The 22023-nt window shown below is 44.3% G+C and overlaps 1 protein-coding gene across 1 annotated transcript in view; it reads left to right on the top strand.

The window, feature by feature from the left end:
- HSF2BP (heat shock transcription factor 2 binding protein) overlaps nt 1-22023 on the top strand; it is an 83902-nt gene that overhangs the window by 47647 nt on the left and 14232 nt on the right. Inside the window, exon 7 of the mRNA XM_004003373.6 lies at nt 2519-2622. Coding sequence (XP_004003422.1) covers nt 2519-2622 — 104 coding nt within the window. The remainder of the gene's footprint in view (nt 1-2518; nt 2623-22023) is intronic.

Raw genomic sequence — 22023 nt, 5'->3', positions numbered from 1 at the left:
GATTCTGGATTAGAGAGCTCAGAAAATTCTAAATACTGTGTTGAATCAATCTTCCTCACGAGTACATTATTTGAACATCCCTTAATAACTCATTAAATGAGTTACCAGTGTATAGATTTTGGATATGTGTAAAAGTTGTCAGGAAAACTTGCAAAGATTTGTAATTTTGGCTCATTGTGTGGCTTGTGAGGTGGCAGAAGATGGTAATTTGAGAACTGGGCGCTGCTATTCTGAAGGAGGAGAGGACAGACTGTCTTGCATGCTGCCCTGCTGAGGCTCTCGATTGCATGGAGCTTGTTCAGTTTCCATATGGAACTTTGCGAGTGCTTGTCATGTCCCAGGAACCGTACCAGCCTGTGTATCTATAAAGACCCATCAGCCATGAAGCTTGCTTTCGACAAGCCAAGTTGAGTGGGGAAGCCAGCTATTTTAACAGGAAACTGTAATACACATTTCAATGGCATGCATGTATGCATATGCCATAATTTATGTAATTAGTCCCTTAATGGGCAGATCGCAATCCCTGATTCTTCTTTTGCCTCAGGCTCCATTAGGTCTTGGCACAGTACTGTCACTGATCTCATCTTGATTTAAAATTTTGATATATTGCTTACTATGGAATTTTTGCAGTAGTTTTAACTTTTAAAAGTTATATTACAATATATTTTAAAAACTTTGATTAGTAAGCTTTTTTGGCACCCCATAAATTTGCATCCAAAACACATGCCTCGCTCTCTTCGCCCGCTGGCCTGTGGGTTAAATGTTCAGTTGTACACACTCCAGACACTTCGGGAGGCAGGCTGTGGGCTCTGATTCCTTTTTTTGAAGAGAACTGATGTTTGTCCTAACTACCTAGTTAACTCCACCTGACTTCTCAACTCTGGCTCCCCAAAGGCAGTCAGCAGCTAGATCTGTGCCTCCATCTGTGGTTTTCTTCTTATTCTCCACCGGGCTCCTTACTGTCTGCCTTGTGCAGTGGGCGGTTCAGAGCTGGCTGCAGCCTGGGCAGAATCTGTACTTGAGCCTTAGTGTTCCCCTTGTCCTGGAACCTGCCTTTCTGGGCTTCCTCTTTCCCAACTTTGTTCTGTTTGCTGTCATTTCTTTAGCTTTCTTTTCTATTTAGTATTTTTCCTTTCCCATGTGTCAGTTACCCTTGAGTTTTACAGTTTGATTATTAAAGTTTTCTTTCTTCTATGTTTTGCTTGGTTCTCTTTTGAGCTGCCTTTGTTGTTTATAATCCCCAGTAACTCCTTGATCTCGTTTTAAATTTCTTTTTGAATTATTTAAACCTATTAAACACAGCTATTTTCTATTTGGCAATTGATACTTGTATCTGAGAATTTTTTTTTTTTAGTTATGGCTGTCACTGGTTCTTTGTACTGTTACTTTAAGGACTTATTATTGTTCACGTGTTTTGTGACTTTTATTAGGAACTTACAGTTGTTACACTGTGTTTGTGGGAATTCTTTGGTGACCCAGTCGAGGGCCCTTTGCTTTAAGAGGCTGAAACAGCTCCTCTCCCAGGTCTACTTTCTTATCAACCTGTGGATTTTCAGGCCACACAGAAAGTGTGCATTCAAGCCAAACTTGGCAGCTTACATTCTTCTGGCTTCATGAAGGGGCCTATGCTCTGAAGCCCTGTCTCATGTTGGTCAGAGGCTCTTCTTTCTGTCCCTCTGCACAAAGGCGCTGACACTGATGCCCCATGTCTCTGGAATCAGCTGTCTTTAGGCCTTACCTTCCTGAATTTGAGCTCTCACTCAGTTCCTGGTAAGAGATGGTCTCCCGTCATTTCTTGCAAGCCCATTCATTTTCAAGAGTTTGCAAAATATTTGTATAGCCTTTTCTGTTACTTTGCAATATGAAGTTTTGGGGTTCTCTTTATTCTGCAATATTGTCAGAAGTCAACCCTATAGCTTTTCAGTTTTTATCTGACTCTGTATTACTAGCTGTGGTCCTTTCCCAAGACCACTTGTAAAACCCTGTTTAACTCCAGGTCAGTAGGATTGTTGGTTGTTAGCGATGGTTGGATTGTGGTTTTCTGCATCCTTATATGGTAGATTAAACAGGGTTGAATGGCCTGACCTGGCCACCCAGACTTCATGGGTAACATTCATTGAAAGGTAGGATTAAATTTTAAACAGTGAATTGAACCTTTAGAGTAGAGTATACTTATGAATTGAGGGCTGCCTGTATGTAAATGCAGAATTGGTAATAAAAGGTAAATAAGGCTTTGAGGTTTCCTGTGCCCTCATTTGTGTCTCTTAATTATGTAAGTTCATAAAAGGTGGGATTACATGGCATTATTGTTCCCCCCTTTCAGGAAGCCTCACAGAGACAAGTATTATTTCGCATGCCTTCTACTTACTATGCCTGTCTTCCAGATTGAAGCATTGGATATCTCAAGTGTAGGGGCTCCCCTAAGTGTGTTAGGGTCCTGTGAACCAGGAGATTCATTTAGGGTGAAACTGTGGTGGGGGGGGCCAGCATTTCAACGCCATTCTCTTTTACGTTTCAGGTTAATGCTGATGTCCCTGTACAACGTGAGCATCAATCTGAAAGGCTTGAAGTACATTAGTGAGAGCCCAGGATTCATCCCTTTGCTGTGGTGGCTTCTGAGTGGTAAGGAGGGGTCCACCTGTAGGTTCCTCGTGCAGCTGGTGTACCTGTCCCTCTGTGGCTGGAGGGAGTGGTAAAGTATTAGACGTGAGAGTGGATTATCCCAAGGTGTTACCAGTTTTTTAAGAAACAGATTTTAGATTACAGAAATCTCCCTGGTGTGCTCAGTTATTTCTAGTTCTGTTTCTGAAGTATTGCTTTCAATTTAGTTGTGATTCTGTGATACAGAGAAAAATTACCTAATAAAACAGCTAGTAAGTGGCAGTAACCTGTTGCTTTCTTTGTGAAGGATACAGCACCATGTGTGTTGTCTGTGGCTCTGAACACCAGGTATAGAGAAATCCCGTCATGAAGCAGTGGTGCGGGGGTAAAGTCTGAGAGACTGCAGTGCTGGAGGTCCATGTACACACACACACACACCCACACACACACACACCCCTATATATACACGTATGTATATACACATGCATATCAATATATATATACACATGTATATATACACACATACATATCAATATGTATGTGTGTATATATAATGTTTTTTATTTTCTTCGGAATAAAAAATTTATTTACTCTTTCTCCTCTTCTCCCTTACCTCCAATTGAACCTAAAATTTTGCCCCCATCTGTTCAGCATAATTTTTAATATATTTTTAGTAGAAACATACTTCATTCAAGTGTTCAAAATAGTTAACTTCCCTTTTTTTTTGTAATTCAGATCAGTCTCTATTTTTGAGCTTCAGTTGGTAGTAAATGCTTATTTTTTGGTAACACTTTTTGAGGTATAATTGACATGCAATAGACTATACCTGTTTAAGGCAAACGGTAAGTTTTGACGTAAGTTATACATGGTGAAAGCATCATCACAATCAAGGTAACGAGCATCACTGTCACTCCTGAAAGGTACCCTTGCCCCTTGGAGCTCTCTTTCTCACCCCTGTGTTCCTCTTCCTAGAAAATCACTCACTTTCTCTCTGTGTTACAGGTTAGTTTTAATTTCTCCAGGTTTATATAAATGGAACCATGCATTTTGCGTTCTTTTTTGCCTCTTTTTCACTCAGCATAATTATTTTGAGAAATCCATCTATATTTTGTGTATTAGTAGTTGATTCCTTTTTATTGCTACATAGTAAGTATCCTGTTATGTGGATAAAGTGCAGTTGCTTTCTTTATTCAGCTGTGGGCTGTCCCCAGGTTGAGCTTATTATGAGCAAAGCTGCCGTGAGCACCTTGCATGTCTCTGCGTGGACATAGGCTTCCATTTCTCCCGGGCACATACCTAGAAGGACAGCGTCTGGCCTGTGTAGTAGGTGCACGCCCGTTTTAATGAAGTCGCCCAGCTGTCACTGCGCAGCGGCGGCGCTGTTCTGCACACGCTCCCCCCGCCCCTCCCCTGCCCCAGCAGAGGGCTAGCGCTGGCTGTGCGTCTTTGTCAGTGCTCTCTGTGCTCGTTCTGCTTAACTGTAGATGTTTTGGGGGTGGGGAAGTGGTGGGTGACAGACCTCACTCAGTCTCAGTTAAGTCGCTCAGTCGTGTCTGACTCTTTGCCACCCCATGGACTGCAGCACGCCAGGCTTCCCTGTCCATCACCAACTCCCAGAGCTTGCTCAACTCATGTCCATCGAGTTGGTGATGCCATCTAACCATCATCCTCTGTTGTTCCCTTCTCCTCCTGCCTTCAGTCTTCCCCAGCATCAGGGTCTTTTCCAAGGAGTCAGTTCTTCGCATCAGGTGGCCAAAATATTAGAGTTTCAGCTTCAGTATCAGTCCTTCCAATGAATATTCAGGACTGATTTTCTTTAGGATGGACTGATTTGATCTCCTTGCAGTCCAAGGGACTCTCAAGAGTCTTCTCCAACACCGCAGTTCAAAAGCATCAATTCTTCAGCACTCAGCCTTCTTTATTGTTCACCTCTCACATCCATATGTGACTACTGAAAAAAACCATAGCTTTGACTAGACAGACCTTTGTTGGCAAAGTAATGTCTCTGCTTTTTAATATGCTGACTAGGTTGGTCATAGCTTTTCTTCCAAGGAGCAAGCGTCTTTTAATTTCATGACTGTAGATCACTACATTTATGTTATTACTAATTTGTATTTAGTTATTACTAATTTGCATTTATGTTATGACTAATGATGTTGAGCATCTCTTCCTGTGTTTATTTGCCCATCCTGATATCTTCTCTGATTAAATGTCTGTTCACACTTTTTGCCCATTAAAAGAAAATCAGGTTGTTTCAATTGAGCACTGAGATTCTTTGCATATTCTGCATACAAATCCTTTGTCACATATCTAGTTTGCAGATAATTTCTCCCAGTCTGTTGCTTGCCTTTTCATGCTCTTAATAGCGTCTTTAAAAAACAGAAGTTATTAATTTTGGTGATGTTTAATTTATTGTTCTTTTTCTTCTATGAATCATGCTCTTGGTATAGAAATTTTTGCCTAACTGAAGGTCACATGGATTTTTAAAATGTTTTCTTCCATCTTTTTGCATTTTTCCATTTCACATTTAGGTCTGTGATAAATTTGAATTAATATGTATTGAGAGCTAGGACTCCAAGTTGTGTGTGTATTTTGCATGAAGCCACCACCTAGCTGATCTGTCTCCATTTGTCTGGAAGATTTTCCCTGCTCAGCAGGGCTGTGTTTGGACCTTTGCTGAAAATCTGATGACCTTCTATGAGAGGGTGTAGTTTCGGGCTCTATTATTCTGTTTTGTGGACCCATTTTTGTATCATGATGCCAATACCATACTTTAGAAGAAATCTGTAAGTCAGGTAATGTAACTCAGGTAATGTAACTCCTCCAACTTTCTTCTTATTTGTCAAAGTTGTCTTGACTGTTTCTAAAGTCCTTTGCATTTCCATACAAGTTTGAGGATCAGCTTGTCACTTTCTAAAAAAAAAAAAAAAAAATCTTGTTGGTATTTTTGTTAGGATTGTGTTGAATTGACAGCTCATCTTGGGGAGACTTGACATTTTAGCAATACCGAGTCTTGCAATCAGTGAAATAGTGTATACACATCCATCTATTTAGATACCTCTGGGAGAGTAGAGGATCTGACCTTTTTTCTGGCTGTATGTGCCGTGAGCACCATGAGGACGAAAGGAAGGGTGGGCTTGTTGACGCTCATGTGGGACGGGTCAGGCTTCCCTCTAGGGGGCACTCTGGCAGGGCTACTCCCCCTGTGAAAGATGTGGCTTCCCTGAGCGTGCAGCCCTTGGTGTGTGGCTGGCCCTGCGGAGCTGAGTCTCGCTGGACCGTGCTGACCCCCTGGATGTGGCTGTTGCTGTGGAGGAGCACTGTTCTTGGTCTTGGACACCAGTGTCTGTGTCTCCTACCAGCGTCTGGTAGACTGCAGTGTGCTGCTTCGTAAACTGCCAGTCAGGTGAAGCCCCACACCTTCCAGAGCTGGAAGGAGGTGGCCGGGGGAGGGGGCCATGTTTATAGTGCAGGATGACTCTTGCCCACGAGGACTAGAAACCTCACCAAACAGCTTCTTTTCTCTTGAGAATATGAACCAAGGAACCCATAGACTCAGAGGTTGGCCTTGGACTTGGAGGGGAAGGGGTGTCACTGTTGAGGCTGGTTAGTGTGGGCCACATGCAGGCAGAGGGTCCCAGCTGGAGGTGGGGTGGGAAAAGGGCAAGGATAATTAGATAAGTTCCTTGTGCCCTTTGAGTGCCAGTCACTGCTTAAGTGCTTTATGTGTGTTCACAGATCTAGTTCTCTCAGTACTCTTATTAGGTAAATATGATCATTTATGTTTTGTATATAGGGAAAGTGAAGCATGCAGGGGTGAAGTGACTTCCTCAAGGTCATACCTGGGTGGGAGTCTGGGCAGCTGAGCTCCAGGCCCTGTCTCTCAGCCACTCTGCTGACCTCTGCCCTGCAGGAAGTACCTCTAAGATGGACATTAGTTCCAAGTGACCTGTCACCTTCCCTTGTCTCCAGATGTGGCGTGGCTCAGCCTGAGAGATGATGTCCCAAAACCACAAACCCTCTCTATTTAAGCTCGCTTGCAGCTAGTGATCTTCCAGCACCTTCTGCCAATTGTTCTATAGAAAGAAGATCTTTTCTACCTGTGGTGCACCAGAAATGTTCCAGGGCCAAGTGAAGGTCCTTCTGAGTTTTGTTTTCATTTAGGCTACTCTAAGAGGTAGCAATATTGCATAGGAACCTGGAATGTCAGGTCCATGAATCAAGGCAAATTGGAAGTGGTCAACAAGAGATGGCAAGAGTGAACGTCGACATTCTAGGAATCAGCGAATTAAAATGGACTGGAATGGGTAAATTTAACTCAGATGACCATTATATCTACTACTGTGGGCAGGAATCCTTTAGAAGAAATGGAGTAGCCATCATGGTCAACAAAAGAGTCCGAAATGCAGTAATTGGACGCAATCTCAAAAACGACAGAATGTTTCCAAGGCAAACCATTCAGTATCACAGTAATCCAAGGCTATGCCCCAACCAGTAAGGCTGAAGAAGCTGAAGTTGAGCGGTTCTATGAAGACCTACAAGACCTTTTAGAACTAACACCCAAAAAAGATGTCCTTTTCATTATAGGGGACTGGAATGCAAAAGTAAGAAGTCAAGAAACACCTGGAGTAACAGGCAAATTTGGCCTTGGAATGCGGAATGAAGCAGGGCAAAGACTAATAGAGTTTTGCCAAGAACATGCACTGGTCATAGCAAACACCCTCTTCCAACAAAGAGAAGACTCTACACATGGACATCACCAGATGGTCAACACCGAAATCAGATTGATTATATTGTTTGCAGCCAAAGATGGAGAAGCTCTATACAGTCAGCAAAAACAAGACCAGGAGCTGACTGTGGCTCAGATCATGAACTCCTTATTACCAAATTCAGACTTAAATTGAAGAAAGTAGGGAAAACTGCTAGACCATTCAGGTATGACCTAAATCAAATCCCTTATGATTATACAGTGGAAGTGAGAAATAGATTTAAGGGCCTAGATCTGATAGATAGAGTGCCTGATGAACTATGGAATGAGGTTTGTGACATTGTATAGGAGACAGGGATCAAGACCATCCCCATGGAAAAGAAAGGCAAAAAAGCAAAATGGCTGTCTGGGGAGGCCTTACAAATAGCTATGAAAAGAAGAGAAGCAAAAAACAAAGGAGGAAAGGAAAGATATAAGCATCTGAATGCAGAGTTCCAAAGAATAGCAAGAAGAGATAAGAAAGCCTTCCTCAGCAATCAATGCAAAGAGATAGAGGAAAAGAACAGAATGGGAAAGACTAGAGATCTCTTCAAGAAAATTAGAGATACCAAGGGAACATTTCATGCAAATATGGGCTTGATAAAGGACAGAGATGGTCTGGACCTAACAGAAGCAGAAGATGTTAAGAAGAGGTGGCAAGAATACCTGGAAGAACTGTACAAAAAAGATCTTCATGACCCAGATAGTCATGATGATGTGATCAGTCATCTAGAGCCAGACATCCTGGAATGTGAAGTCAAGTGGGCCTTAGAAAGCATCACTATGAACAAAGCTAGTGGAGGTGATGGAATTCCAGTTGAGCTATTTCAAATCCTGAAAGATGATGCTGTGAAAGTGCTGCACTCAATATGCCAGCAAATTTGGAAAACTCAGCAGTGGCCACAGGACTGGAAAAGGTCAGTTTTCATTCCAATCCCAAAGAAAGGCAATGCCAAAGAATGTTCAAACTACTGCACAATTGCACTCATCTCACATGTTAGTAAAGTAATGCTCAAAATTCTCCAATCCAGGCTTCAGTAATGCATGAACTGTGAACTTCCAGATGTTCAAGCTGGTTTTAGAAAAGGCAGAGGAACCAGAGATCAAATTGCCAACATCCGCTGGATCATGGAAAAAGCAAGAGAGTTCCAGAAAAACATCTATTTCTGCTTTATTGACTATGCCAAAGCCTTTGACTGTATGGATGACAATAAACTGTGGAAAATTCTCAAAGAGGTGGAAATACCAGACCATCTGACCTGCCTCTTGAGAAATCTGTATGCAGGTCAGGAAGCAACAGTTAGAACTGGACATAGAACAACAGACTGGTTCCAAATAGGAAAAAGGAGCACGTCAAGGCTGTATATTGTCACCCTGCTTATTTAACTTATATGCAGAGTGCATCATGAGAAACGCTGAACTGGAAGAAACACAAGCTGGAATCAAGATTGTTGGGAGAAATATCAATAACCTCAGATATGAAGATGACACCACCCTTATGGCAGAAAGTGAAGAGAAACTAAAAGGCCTCTTGATGAAAGTGAAAGAGGAGAGCGAAAAGTTGGCTTGAAGCTCAACATTCAGAAAATGAAGATCATGGCATCTGGTCCCATCACTTCATGGGAAACAGATAGGGAAACAGTGGAAACAGTATCAGACTTTATTTTTGGGGGCTCCAAAATCACTGCAGATGGTGATTGCAGTCATGAAATTAAAAGATGCTTACTCCTTGGAAGAAAAGTTATGAGCAACCTAGATAGCATATTCAAAAGCAGAGACATTGCTTGCCGATGTCTCAGTCTGTCTCAGTCAAGGCTGTGGTTTTTCCTGTGGTCATGTATGGATGTGAGGGTTGGACTGTGAAGAAAGCTGAGTGCCGAAGAATTGATGTTTTTGATCTGTGGTGTTGGAGAAGACTCTTGAGAGTCCATTGGACTGCAAGAAGATCCAACCAGTCCATTATGAAGGAGATCAGCCCTGGGATTTCTTTGGAAGGAATGATGCAAAGGCTGAAACTCCAGTACTTTGGCCACCTCGTGCGAAGAGTTGGCTCATTGGAAAAGACTCTGATGCTGGGAGGGATTGGGGGCAGGAGGAGAAGGGGACGACAGAGGATGAGATGGCTGGATGGCATCACTGACTCAATGGACGTGAGTCTGAGTGAACTCCAGGAGTTGGTGATGGACAGGGAGGCCTGGCGTGCTGCGATTCATGGGGTCGCAAAGAGTCGGACACGACTGAGCGACTGAAGTGAAAGAGGTAGCCAACAACCCAACAGTGTCTGTCAGTTCCAGACACTCACCAGAGGTGGCGTTTTTTGACCAGGGTGGCTTGTTCCTGCTTGAACTGCGGGTCCCATGCAGTGGGGGGTGGGGCGAAGATGCCTTAATGTCTCTTGTCTCCGCTGGCAAGGTTCCTTGTTCATGATAACAGTAATGGTACTTTTGACACAGTGAGTACAGCCCAAGCCTAATCAGTCTTCTGAAAGGTCATCTTCTTGATGTCCTTAGAGGTATTTGTTACCGCAGGCAGATTGAAAACAAGGTCTGTCAAGCCCAGGATGTTTGTCCCCTGAATTATGTTGAAAATTGCTTCAACTTAAAAGTTGAAATTTGTTACAGAATTTGGTGTGTATTTTAGGAAGATGAATATATATTTTATTACAGAATGAGAAAACAGAAATATCGTCTGAGAAGCAGTATGTCCTCAGTGTTGGTTGTAGTGGTGTGGCTGTTTTCATAACTCTAGACTGTCATAACTGCTCAGGACTAAGAATTTTAAAACTGTCTTTTTCTGCCCCTTTGCTTTTAGGTAGATCTGCTGTATGATATTGTACTAGAAAATAAGAATCTCTCCTAATTTGTAAAAGAAAAAGATTTAATTATTTCTTCCAGTAAATAGTTCCTACATTTATCAGTTTTCATGTTAGAAAATTTGATATGTTTTAAGGAACATGGATTTTAGGATTCCTTAAACCTGGGGGAAATGACAGCTCTTCTACTTGGGAACTTACCTTTTAGGATCTCCCTTTTCTGATCTGCCTCAAGGGTCTCAGTGTGTATTAAAACACAGTAGTGCCCGAGCCAACACCTGATACAGTAGGTATTTAAATAGGTGTTAAATAGGTATTTCCCTTTTTACTTTTAATCTAAATCTTTTATGCCGTGGTGAAAGCACACTGCCTTTCGGTTTGTTTGACCTAAAGGTAGCAAGTTGCTTTCAAGTTTCCGGACTTCTTTGATCCAGGGTACAAGACAGTTGCTATTTATCATCCCTGACTAAATAATCTCATTTCCTTTAACCTTTGCTGGGTTGCACTTTCCTTCCCTTTATTCAGCTATGTGGCTGGCTTTTTCCCAGGCTTTCTGCAGATTCTTCACATTCCTCTTAAGCCGCAGAGCTGGCTCGGACTCTAGCACTTAGCTGATGGGCCAGAGCGAGTGGGGTTGATGAGCGTAGGATCTGTAACCGTAATGTGCACTGGCGTGAAGGCCTCACTTTTAGCTTTCCATGCTGCTTTTTTCTGCTCTTCTTGACAGTGTTGAATAAGCATGTAGGACTCCTGTCCTGCACATATTTGGTTTATCTAAGTGATAGTAAACATTGATAGTTCTGCCCAGTTTGTATCTTTAGTCCAGACTCTCTCCCTGACGCCAGGCTCACTTATCTAACTGTTTATTTGACATCTCCACTCAGCTAACTAAGTTCCCAACCTTTCCCCACCAACCTCTACCATGGCCTTCCGGCTTCAGTTGATGACTGTTTCTAGTTTCTCCAGCCTGTAAAGACGTGGAGTAGTTTTTGTCTCCTTTTTCTCTGACACCCACGTGCAATCTGTTAGGAAATCCTGATGGCCCTACTTTCAGAATACATCCATAGTCTGACCACAGTCCACCACTTCCACGTGGTTTTGAGCCTCCACTGTCTTTTGTTTAGAGGCCTTCAGTCACCTCCCGCAGATCTCCCTGTAGTCCATCCTCGCAGGCCATGGATTAGGAGGCAGGGGGGTGATGGAATAGGTCCTGGACAACTCTCCTCACTGAAAACAGTCAAAATGTTGGGTGAGGTGTTAAAACAAAACAAAAACATTTTAAACTCCTCCTCTGAGCTAGAAAAATAGTAATTATACCCAGAGCACAAAAGCTGAATGAAAGCTGATGGTGGAGAGGCTACTGGGGACCCAAGCTAACTCTGAGGGCATCTATCCAGATGACCTTTAGTTCCTGTGTCCTCCCGGGGCCTGGGGACAGGAAGCAGAGCCCATTCCCACCGTCAGTGAGGAGCCTGGCGGGGCTCCCAGAGGTACTCATGAGAAGGGATTCACAAACCCACGATCAGGGGGGTTTTATCCCACTCCACTCCATGCTTGATAGCTAGAAAAGCACAAACACCCAGTAAGGATGTGAATGGTTTGAAAAGCACAGTCAGTCTGCCCCCTCCCCCGCCCCAAATGCGTAGAAGATTCCAGCTGTTGGCTTGTTTCAGACACATGTGGGAAATTTATGAAAGTGATCATTTTCTGGGTTTTGAAGCAGATCTCAATTTCATGTGATCAGAACCGTATGGAATATCTTCTTGGACCGTAGTTCAGTGAAGCTCATGGCATGCTCGGGCTAGGAGCACTAGCCTTGACTCAGTTTCTGTAGGGCTGTTGCTTGGGTCTGCTCAGCATGTTCTTCCTGCCTTCTTCCCTGGAGCGGGCCTTTTACCTGGACCCCTGGTTAGTGTCAGTTGGTAAAGAATCTGCCTGCAATGCAGGAGACCCTGGTTCAGTTCCTGGGTTGGGAAGATCTGCTGGAGAAGGGATAGGCTACCCACTCCAGTATTCTTGGACTTCTCTTGTGGCTCAGCTGGTAAAGAATCTGCCTGCAATGTGGGAGACCTGGGTTCAATCCCTGGGTTGGGAAGATCCCCTGGAGAAGGGAAGGGCTACCCACTCCAGTATTCTGGCCTGGAAAATTCCATGGGGTTGCAAAGAGTTAGACCTGACTGGGTGACTTTTACTCTCACTTTCTGGTTAGTGTAGGGCCTAGCAGTGCCTCAGTGATGATTGTAGTGATGGGCATACGACCTGAACCAGACCAGAGTCATCTGCTAGGTATGGTCTAGCTGAAGCTGCTGAAAAAGAGTATTTTTCCCAGTCTGGGCCCTGGATCTATGAGGTGTGACCAGGGCTGCCCTGTGGCTACCTGCCTGGCCGCCTAGGGCAGTATATCTGTGCTGTTGGTCGTGGCAGCCAGCTCAGAGTGCTGACACAGGGATGCAGAAAGGAGTCCTCCAGTTTGCAGTCAACTTCACTCTGCCCTTCCCAAGGCTTGGCTCTTTACCTTGTTCTCAAATTTTGAGTTACTCCAACATCTTCTTTGAGGAGCATCTCTTGTTTTCTGGAGTTAGTATAAGCATCGTTTTCCCTTCAGTGAGAGCAGTGTACCTTTGTTCTGCCTGTCTCCTCACTGTGGTTTCATGTTCTCCTTTTCTGAGCACCAGCCACCTTCTGATATTCTTTGTAGTCCCCTGGTTGGTCTGCTTGTTGTTGACTGTCTGCCACACGGGAATGAGAGCTCTAAGAGGTCAGCAGTCCTGTTTGGCTCACTGATAACCCCAGGCACCTGTAATCCACAGGACGTGCTCAAAGATACATCTCCAGCCAATGAAGGAGGCCTTTCAGCTAGCATGCAGTGGTCCATCTTCTCACAAAGATGCAAAGCTATGTCTGTAATTTGGTTATATCACAGAGAATACTTGGCATTTGGGAATATATATTTGGGTTATATGCACAGAGAAAGGCTGAGAGTTTGGGTGCTGGTGAAAGTTAAGTTACATATTTTCAACATTCCTATCAGCCCAATAGATGGCCTTGCAAGAGTCATGATCCTAGTAAGCTACATCTTTATTACATGAACTGTGATGATAACATGTGATCAAAAAGCAAAATATTTAAGGTCTTTATTTACAAATATTTTCTATATAAATGCTTTATTATGTTGGTTAAATATTTCTCCTAATGCTTTGCATTAACACAGTGTTTAAACTGTTAGTGCAGTGGATGTGGTATTTATCTTAAAAAAAAAAAAGCAGTAAAAATCTCTCAAACATTATTGACTTGACACTTGGCCTTCAGAAGGTCCAATAGGACGAATAAGTCAACCTTCCCACAGGAGATCAGGGAGTCCGTTCTCTTTGATTAATCAGACCTTACACAACGATTTTAATAGGAAACATAGTTTAAATGTTTGATTTTCAGTTGTTGATGGAATTGAGTGATCAGATGACTACTTTATATCTTGAAGGATGTCAGAAAACATTTGGCTTACCTGGGTCAAATCCAACAAGCTGCGAACAGTTGAAAATTACTGTAGTCTGTGATCAAAGTGTAAGTATAATTAATTCATGATCACAATTTAGACAGGGGAGATAGTTGATATAGAAAGATTAGCTTTGGGGACTTTCCTGGTGGCTCAGTGGTCAAGAATCCACCTGCCAATGCAGGAGATGTGGATTCGATCCCTGATCTGGGAAGATCCCACATGCCACGAAGCAGCTAATCCCATGCACTGCATTTGAACCTGTGCTCTAAGACCCCAGCAGCTGCAGCTACGGAAGCTGCATGCCCTAGAGCCCATGCGGTGCGACACGAGAAGCCACTGCAGTGAGAAGCCTGCACAGCACAGCTAGAGAAGAGCCCTCTGCTTGCCGAAATCAGGGAAGGCCTGTGCAGCAACAGAGACCAGCACGCCAAAACTAAACAAATAAAATTATGTATATATATGTGTGTGTGAGTTTGGTGTGGGGTATGCTCAGTTTGAAGTAACAGTAAAACTACAGTCTGAAGGAACCTATTCAAGAGGTCATTGGAGATGAAAAACTTGGGGCTCACGTAATGGGCCAGAGGCATAGGTGTGGGAGTCGTTCTTAGAGGAGTGATGAAGCAGAGGCCTGGGGTGTGGAGACTGTCACATAGTAGAGCTGGCTCTCCGGGCTGGGGGAAGGCCTGAGAACCGGGAGCCACCATGACTGCAACTCAGGGGCAGCGTGGAAGGCACGGCTCCTCAGCTGGCTAGCCTGGGGAGGTGCCCGCAGAGCTCTGGTTCTGCTGCATGAGGGACACAGGATTCTTCAGAGCCATTCTTCCAGCTGGGTCAGGTCACAGCCCTTGAAGATGGTCACCCCTGGTTTATAGGACATGCGACTGTGCTCCCCACAATGCTGAGGCGGCTCAGTTGCTGAGCTGCAGCTGCTGAGTTAGGAGCCACCTGCCTCTCTCTCGTGATGATTCTGGTCATGTCTTTGCATGCTGGACACTGTGCACGACTTAGGCAGCACCTTAGGTCGTGTCCCTTCCGTGGACCATGTGACGTTGGGAAAGAGATCTAAACTCCAGCAGGGGCTTTTGTGGGGAAGAAAAGAACTCCAGATGTTCAAGCTGGATTTAGAAAAGGCAGAGAAACCAGAGATCAAATTGCCAACATCCGTTGGATCATAGAAGAAGCAGGAGAATTCCAGAAAAACGTCTATTTTTGCTTTATTGACTACGCCAAAGCCTTTGACCGTGTGGATCACAGCAAACTGGAAAATTCTTCAAGAAATGGGAATACCAGACCGCCTTACCTGCCTCCTGAGAAATATGTATGCAGGTCAAGAAGTAACAGTTAGAACTGGACATGAAACAACAGACTGATTCCAAATCAGGAAAGGAGTACGTCAGGTTGTATATTATTTAACTTATATGTAGAATATATCATGTGAAATGTCAGGCTGGATGAAGCACAAGCTGGAATCAAGACTGCCGGAAGAAATATACTTCATGTTTATTTCATGAAGTATAACTTCATGGCAGAAAGCAAAGAAGAACTAAAGAGCCTCTTGATGAAAGTGAAAGAGGAGAGTGAAAAAGTTGGCTTAAAACTCGACATTCAGAAAACTAAGATCATGTCGTCTGGTCCCATCCCTTCATGGCAAATAGATGGGGAAACAATGGGAACAGTGACAGACTTTATTTTCTTGGGCTCCAACTGCTGATAGTGACTGCAGCCATGAAATTAAAAGACTCTTGCTCCTTGGAAGAATAGCTGTGACCAACCCACTCAGCATATTAAAAAGCAGAGACATTACTTGGCTAACAAAGGTCCATCTAGTCAAGGCTATGGTTTTTCCGTAGTCATGTATGGATGTGAGAGTTGGACTATAAAGAAAGCTGAGCACTGAAGAATTGATGCTTTTGAGCAGTGGTGTTGGAGAAGACTCTTGAGAGTCCCTTGGACTGCAAGGAGATCAAACCAGTCAATCCTAAAGGAAATCAGTCCTTAATATTCATTGGAAGGACTGATACTGAAGCTGAAACTCTTACTTTGGCCACCTGATGCAAAGAACTGACTCCTTGGAAGAGACCCTAATGCTGGGAAAGATTGAAGGCAGGAGGAGAAGGGGATGACAAAGGATGAGATGGTTGGATGGCATCACCGACTCGATGGACATGAGTTTGAGCAAGCTCCAGGAGTTGGTGATGGACAGAGAAACCAGGCATGCTGCAGTCTGTGGGGTCGCAAAGTCGGACACAACTGAGCACCTGAACTACTAACTAAAGAGAACACAGACACACATCCACCTCACACATCTATGCATGACCACTGAAAAAACCTCAGCTTTGACTAGATGGACCTTTGTTGACAAAGTAATGTCTCTGCTCTTTAATATGCTGTCGTTGGTCATAGCTATTCTTCCAAGGAGCAAACGTCGTTTAATTTCAGTGTACCCTACCTGTCGCTGCTGGTCAGCTTTGGGCCCCTATCTGTGGAAGCTGTGATGTAACTGGTTGGGAGTGGGCCTGGGTGTCGAGAGTTCACACCTTCCGGGTGACTGTACTGTGTAGGACAGGGTTGGGATTAGTGGTCTGAGGCAGTCATGGCAGTCCTGGCCTGTGTCAGTGATAGGTTTTGGATTCAGGGCTTGTCCACTAAGTGCACGGCCCTCAGTCACTGGTTTGGAAGTGGACGCATGAGCTAATGAGGCCAGGCTAGACCCATGGAGGGTGGAGAGGCTTTCCCCTTGTTGGATGTGAGCAAGGAAGCGTGGAGCCTTGAAGCATGAGCAGAGTGCATTTGCTGTACAGTGAGGCAGTGGAGGGCAGGGTGGGGGGAAGAGCGGACTGAGGTCTTTGACAATGTACCTGAGCCAGTGAATCCAGCTCTAGTCTGGACTTGATAAGATGTCGTAAGTGTGATTAGTTGCTTAAGCCAGTTTGAGTAGTAGTATTGTATTTTTAGCTGAAGTGTTCTGACTCACCGTTTCTGTAGTGAATACAATAACATTTCCTAAATCAGTTCCAAGTTTCTGGACGTGCAGAATGAAGGCATATAAAGAAGGTGTGATGGTGGGAGGTGACATCTGCACTGGCTTGAAAGTGTATCCTGCCAGCATCAATGTGCCTGCTTTTCTCTTCTTTATAAAATGTGAAGATTTAGCAGAGCCCCCTGTGTATGGTGGAGAAGTACAGTAGTAGATTAGGGGTGCAAATCCTACTTGTTAGCTGTTGACCCCGAGTGAGTTTGTTGACCAGCCTGTGTGTCCGCTCTTGGTCTGTAAAATGGTGACACTGACTGTTGCTTCGGAGTGACTGCAAGGCTTCAGTTAGTCCGTCCATGGACACAGAGCACCCAACACAGTGCCTGGGCCTGGGGGTGAACTGGGTCACATGGCTGAAATCTGTCCATTTTGGACGTATAGAAAGAGCAATTTCAAATGGTTCTGCTGAACACGTTTTCCATAATGGTCAGTCAGTTTCGTTCACTCACTCAGTCGTGTCCGACTCTTTGCGACCCCATGGACTGCAGCACGCCAGGCTTCCCTGTCCATCACCAACTCCTGGAGCCTGCTCAAACCCATGTAATAATGGTAGCTGTTATTATCAAGAATAAGTGAAACTGGGAACTGAACATGTCATCAGGATGTGTTATTTTGGCTTCAGATAGTGTTCAGGGAAAGTTGTGTGTGTGTTTCATGGAGTTAGCTGTGTTTTACTTCACATGATTTAAAACCTCGGCCAAAGAAGTAACTTACACGTTTAATTTTCAAGGCCATGCAGAGGGCTTAAATCTCAGGAAGACAGACCTTAGTGATTTCATTCTTTAAAGGTTCAGCATCGCCAAGGCAGGGTTTTCATCTGTGAGACATGGAAGTGGAGGATTGCCTTCTGTGTACTATTTTGTCGAATATATGTGACTGGCTTATTTTTAATCTGTTAGCCCACACTCACGGTGCTTCCATGGTGAACAGAGTGGGGAGCACACGTGAGTACAGCTTGTTCTCCGCACACTCACTGCGTAACAGCCCCTGGACTGAAGCCTGTGCTGACTGTGCTGTGTGTATTCTTCACAGAGGGACATTTTATATACAAAGGTGCTGAGGCTCGTGGAAGCCTGGGGTGCTCTGAGGCTGCACAGCTAGGGCTGTAGTGTTTTTGCGAAATTGATTCCATGCGAGGCGTAGAAAAGCTTCCCTATTTCTCCACTTAGAAATTTAAGCTGCTGAGCTCTGGGCCTAGGAGGGCAGGGGCTCTTTCTGAGGTTGGTCTCCTCACACAATTTCATGTGGAACTCTGGAGGGGGCTTTTGAGTTAGGATTTGAACACCCTCTGACTTTCACTGGGGTTGGCCCCTGTCTTCAGATGGCCCTCATCTCGGCCACTCTCCTGCCTCCAGGAGGAGGAAAGCTCCTTGGGGAGTTCTCTTCCTCTGCAGCGGGATTCTCACAGCCCACTCCTCTGCTGAGCCGGGGAAGAAGCACCCCTTCCCTCTTCAGCAGGTTGTGTGTGCGTGCTCGTGTGCGTGTGCTCACTCAGTCATGTCCAACTCTTTGTGACCCCATGGACTGTAGCCTGCCAGGGTCCTCTGTCCATGAGATTCTCCAGGCAAGAATACTGGAGCTCCTTGCCATTTCCTCCTCCAGGGCATCTTCCTGATCCAGGGATGGAACCTGAGTCTCCTGTGTCTCCTGCATTGGCAGGCAGATTCTTTACCTCTGAGTCACCAGGTTGCTTGACAGCAGAGTGTTGGTTCCCCTTTGGCCTAAGGAGATTTTCCTTAAAGTAAAAAAGGCAGTAATGTGTGTCAAGACACTTTGTATGTGGTGAATTGCTCGTCAGATGTGAGTTGTTTTTATCATGATCCCTTCTGGAAAGAGTCAGACCTGCAGTAGGTGGTCAGTTCTACACGTAGTCCCATGGCAGCTAGATTTCTGTTCCTCCCATCTCACGACTGGAGAGATCAACGTTTTCTTGACTCCTGAAGCTGGTCTGAGAGCCCAGGTGAAAGATGGCATTCTCGCAGCAGGTCGTGGCTTCTCTGTGGAAATGCAGACTCTGAAAGAAGCTGCTCTGATTCTCAGTGTACAGGGAGGGTTCCACAACTCTGAATGACGAGGTCCTCATGGGTCTGAGAAAGCGCTGTGTTTTCATATGCTCTGACCTCTGTCAGTAGCTGACCGCCTACTACCAGGACTGTGACAGAAACACTGTAGCATTTGAAAACTGCTAAACCCCAGAGGTCCAAACATTTTGAGTCTGATTCTTAAGTCAGAAAGAAAATAACAGGCTGTTCTAAAAGCACGGTGAGAACTTCACTAGAAGTGAGGAAGGGGCGGGAAGCCTTCCTGTGGCTCCTGCGCTTGGACCGCCCGGTACACAGGGCTCCTCAGTCCTAGAAGAGTGGTGGAGCGGGACGCCCAGACCCTGTATGTCTCTTGCTGGTCCTCCCAGACCCTTACTGTGTTTTTCAGTTGCTCAGTTATATCGGACTCTTTGTGACCCCATGGACTGCAGCACACCAGACTTCCCTGTCCTTTACCATCTCCTGGAGTTTGCTGAAATTCATATTCATTGAGTCAGTGCTGCCATCCAGCCATCTCATCCTCTGTTGTCCCCTTTTCCTCCTGCCCTCAGTCTTTCCCAGAATCAGAGTCTTTTCTAATTAGTCAGCTCTTCTCATCAGGTGGCCAAAGTATTGGCGCTTCAGCTTCAGCATTAGTCCTTCCAATGAATATTCAGATTTGATTTCCTTTAGGATTGATTGGTTTGATCTCCTTACAGTCCAAGGGGCTCTCAGGAGTCTTCTCCAACACCACAGTTCAAAAGCATCAATTCTTCGGCATTCAGCGTTCTTTATGGTCCAACTCACATGCATACATGACTGCTGGGAAAACAATAGCTTTGACTGTAAGGGCCTTTGCCGTCAAAGTAATGTCTCTGTTTTTTAATATGCTGTCTAGGTTTGTCATAGCTATTCTTCCAAGGAGCAAGCGTCTTTTAATTTCATGGCTGCAGTCACCATCTGCAGTGATTTTGGAGCCCAAGAAAATGAAATCTGACAGTTTGCACATTTTTCCTGTCTATTTGCCATGAAGTGATGGGACTAGATACCATAATCTTAGTTTTCTGAATGTTGAGTTTTAAGCCAGCTTTTTCACTCTCCTCTTTCACCTTCATCAGGAGGCTCTTTAGTTCCTCTTCGCTTTCTGCCGTAAGGGTGGCGTCATCTGTGCATCTGAGGTTATTATTTCTCTCGGCAGTCTTGATTCCAGCTTGTGCTTCATCCAACCTGGCTTTTGTACTCTGCAGTTGTACTCACATGATGTACTCTGCATATACGTTAAATAAGCAGAGTGACAATATATAGTCTTGACGGAGTCCTTTCCTACTTTGGAACCAGTCTGTTGTTCCATGTCTGGTTATGACTGTTGCTTCTTGATCTGCAAACTGATTTTTCAGGAGGCATGTAAGGGGTCTGGTATTCCCATCTCTTGAAGAATTTTCCACAGTTTGTTTTGATCCATACAATCAAAGGCTCTAGTGTAGTCAATGAAGCAGAAGTAGATGTTTTTCTGGGATTCTCTTGCTTTTTCTATGATCTAAAAGATGTTGGCAATTTGATCTCTGGTTCCTCTACCTTTTCTAAATCCTACTTGTACAACTGAAAGTTCTTGGTTCATGTACTGCTGAAGCCTAGCTTGAAGGATTTTGAGCATTACCTTGCTAGCATGTGAGATAAGTGCAACTGTGCAGCAGTTTGAGCATTCTTTGGCATTGCCATTCTTTGGGATTGGAATAAAAACTTATCTTTTCCAGTCCTGTGGCCACTGCTGAGTTTTCCAAATTTTCTTGTATATGGAGTGCAGCACTTTAACAGCATCGTCTTTTAAGATTTGAAATAACTCCCCTGGAATTCCATCACCTCCACTAGTTTTGTCCATATTGACGCTTCCTAAGGCCCACTTGACTTCACATTCCAGGATGTCTGGCTCTAGGTGACCAATCCGGGTCATGAACGTCTTTTTTGTACAGTTCTGTGTATTCTTGCCACCTCTTCTTAATATCTTCTGCTTCTGTTAGGTCCATACTGCTTCTGTCCTTTATCATGCCCCTCTCTGAATGAAATGTTCCCTTGGTGTCTCTGATTTTCTTGAAGAGATCTCTAGTCCTTCTCATTCTATTGTTTTCCTCTAGTTCTTTACATTGTTCACTTAGGAAGGCTTTCCTGTCTCTCCTTGCTATTCTGTGTAACTCTGGATTCAGATGGGTGTATCTTTCCTTATCTCCTTTGCCTTTAGCCTCGGTTCTTTTCTCAGCTATTTGTAAGGCCTCCTGATACAACCATTTTGCCTCTTTGGATTTCTTTTACTTGGGGATGGTTTTGATCACTGCGTCCTGTATAATGTTATGAATTTTTGTCCATAGTTCTTTAGGCACTCTATCAGATCTAATCCCTTGACTCTGTTTGTCACTTCCACTGTATAATTGTAAGGTATTTGATTTAGGTCATACCTGAATGGGCTTCCCTAGTGGCTCAGACTGTAGAGAGTTTGTCTGCAATGTGGGAAGCCCAGGTTCGATCCCTGAGTCGGGAAGACTCCCTGGAAAAGAAAATGGCAACCCCACTCTAGTATTCTTGCCTGGAGAATTTCATGGACAGAGGAGCCTGGCAGGTTTCAGTCCCTGGGGTCACAAAGAGGTGGACACAACTGAGCAACTAATACACACACACACCCACACACACACCCACACCCCCCCACACCCCCGAATGGCCTAGTGGTTTTCCCTACTTTCTTCAACTTAAGTCTGAATTTTGCAATAAGGAGTTCATGTTCTGAGCCATAGTCAGCTTCCAGTCTTGTTTTTGGTGACTGTATAGAGCGTCTCCATCTTTGGCTGCCAAGAATATTTTGGTATTGACCGTCTGATGATATCCATGTGTAGAGTCATCTCTTGTGTTGTTGGAAGGTGTTTGCTATGACCAGTGCGTTCTCTTGGCAAAACTCGGTTTGCCTTTGCCCTGCTTCGTTTTGTACTCCAAGGCCAAACTTGCCTGTTATTCCAGGTATCTCATGACTTCCTGCTTTGCATTCCAGTCTCCTATAATGAAAAGATGTCTTTTGGGGGGTGTTAGTTGTAGAAGGTCTTGTAGATCTTCATAGAACCATTCAACTTCAGCTTCTTCAGTATAAGTGGTTGGGGCATAGACTTGGGTTACCATGATATTGAATGGTTTGCCTTGGAAATGAACAGAGATCATTCTGTCATTTTTGAGATTGTACCCAAGTACTGCATTTTGGACTCTTTGGCTGACTGTGAGAGCTACTCCATTTCTTCTAAGGGATTCTTGCCCACAGTAGTAGATATAATGGTC

This window comes from Ovis aries, chromosome 1 (assembly GCF_016772045.2).
Source record: "Ovis aries strain OAR_USU_Benz2616 breed Rambouillet chromosome 1, ARS-UI_Ramb_v3.0, whole genome shotgun sequence".
NCBI lineage: Eukaryota > Metazoa > Chordata > Mammalia > Artiodactyla > Bovidae > Ovis > Ovis aries.
The sequence above is the reverse complement of the archived record's forward strand: the minus strand, read 5'-3'. Positions and strand labels throughout refer to the sequence as shown.